At 40.2% G+C, this 990-nt stretch overlaps 1 protein-coding gene across 1 annotated transcript in view; it reads right to left on the reverse strand.

Annotated features, from left to right (window-relative positions):
* Positions 1-990, reverse strand: part of LOC119594486 — a gene marked incomplete at its 3' end in the record, with an annotated part of 10,600 nt that overhangs the window by 2,934 nt on the left and 6,676 nt on the right. Inside the window, 1 exon segment of the mRNA XM_037943518.1 lies at positions 155-462. Within this exon segment, the coding sequence (XP_037799446.1) occupies positions 155-462 (308 nt within the window).

A 990-nucleotide genomic window follows, 5' to 3' on the forward strand; every position in this document is an offset into this window, starting at 1 on the left:
GGTCTTTTGGAAAAGCAGAGTTGCGATAGTTTTATTTCTCATTCTTTATATAAAAAAAGGGTGGGAGGGTAATGTGACGGTTTTGTGTTTCATTCCTTATATCAGCGTTGGAAAAATACTCTTGATTTTGTTTACGTTTGGAATAAAATCTCACCTGTTTTGTTCCTCGACTTTCCGGCCTCGAATGTAAGCAGGCTGGCTATTGGTTTGGCGCTGTTGCTTCCTTCTCATTGGCTGTCTCCTCTGGTTGTACTGGCGTCTGATTGGTGCTTTCTCATACTGTTGCTGGGTCCTGACTGGTCGCCGTTGATACCGGACACTTGTCTTCTTGCGTGTGATTGGTGGACTGCCAGAGAGGAACCAGTAGAAGTAGTCGCTGATTCGCCTCATGTATTCGCCGGCTTGTTGGGCTAAGCCAGTCAGAGGGCTTCTTGCAGGCGAGGAAGGAGGCCGAGCCGGTTGCTGCAAGAACACAAGAAAACCGGTTGCTTTGAGGCAAGGTTCTCGTTGCGTGAAGTCAGTAGAATAACATCGCGTCGGGAAATTACTTGACTTTATTCGCAGACGTTTTGCTATGACAGATCAGTAAAGTTTTAAAGCTTTATTTACATGTATTTATTTTTATCAATCTACCTAGCTTTTCTGTCTGAATATATATCTTCCTACCGGTCTGCGTGTTTAATATTGCCAAAAATACATTTTAGCTTAGTATACTTGGCCGGCATCATCAAATGTTGTTAACTTAAAAGAAATATTGTTTCAATCATTACTAAGGCCATTATCCGGTTTGGCATTGTTAAATTTTTCCTTTCTTTTTTTCCTTTTCCTTTCTTTATTTTTGGCAAATGTTAACTCGTCTATAGTAGTACACCTCATAGAAAGCAAAATCTGAAATCCATGTGTAACAGTGAACATAAGTGAAGAGTTAAGACCATAGGACTACGAATCTAAACAAATAAATCAGAACATATTTCTTGAGAACTATAGTCG

Source organism: Penaeus monodon, chromosome 34 (assembly GCF_015228065.2).
Source record: "Penaeus monodon isolate SGIC_2016 chromosome 34, NSTDA_Pmon_1, whole genome shotgun sequence".
In the NCBI taxonomy this organism is placed as follows: Eukaryota; Metazoa; Arthropoda; class Malacostraca; order Decapoda; family Penaeidae; genus Penaeus; species Penaeus monodon.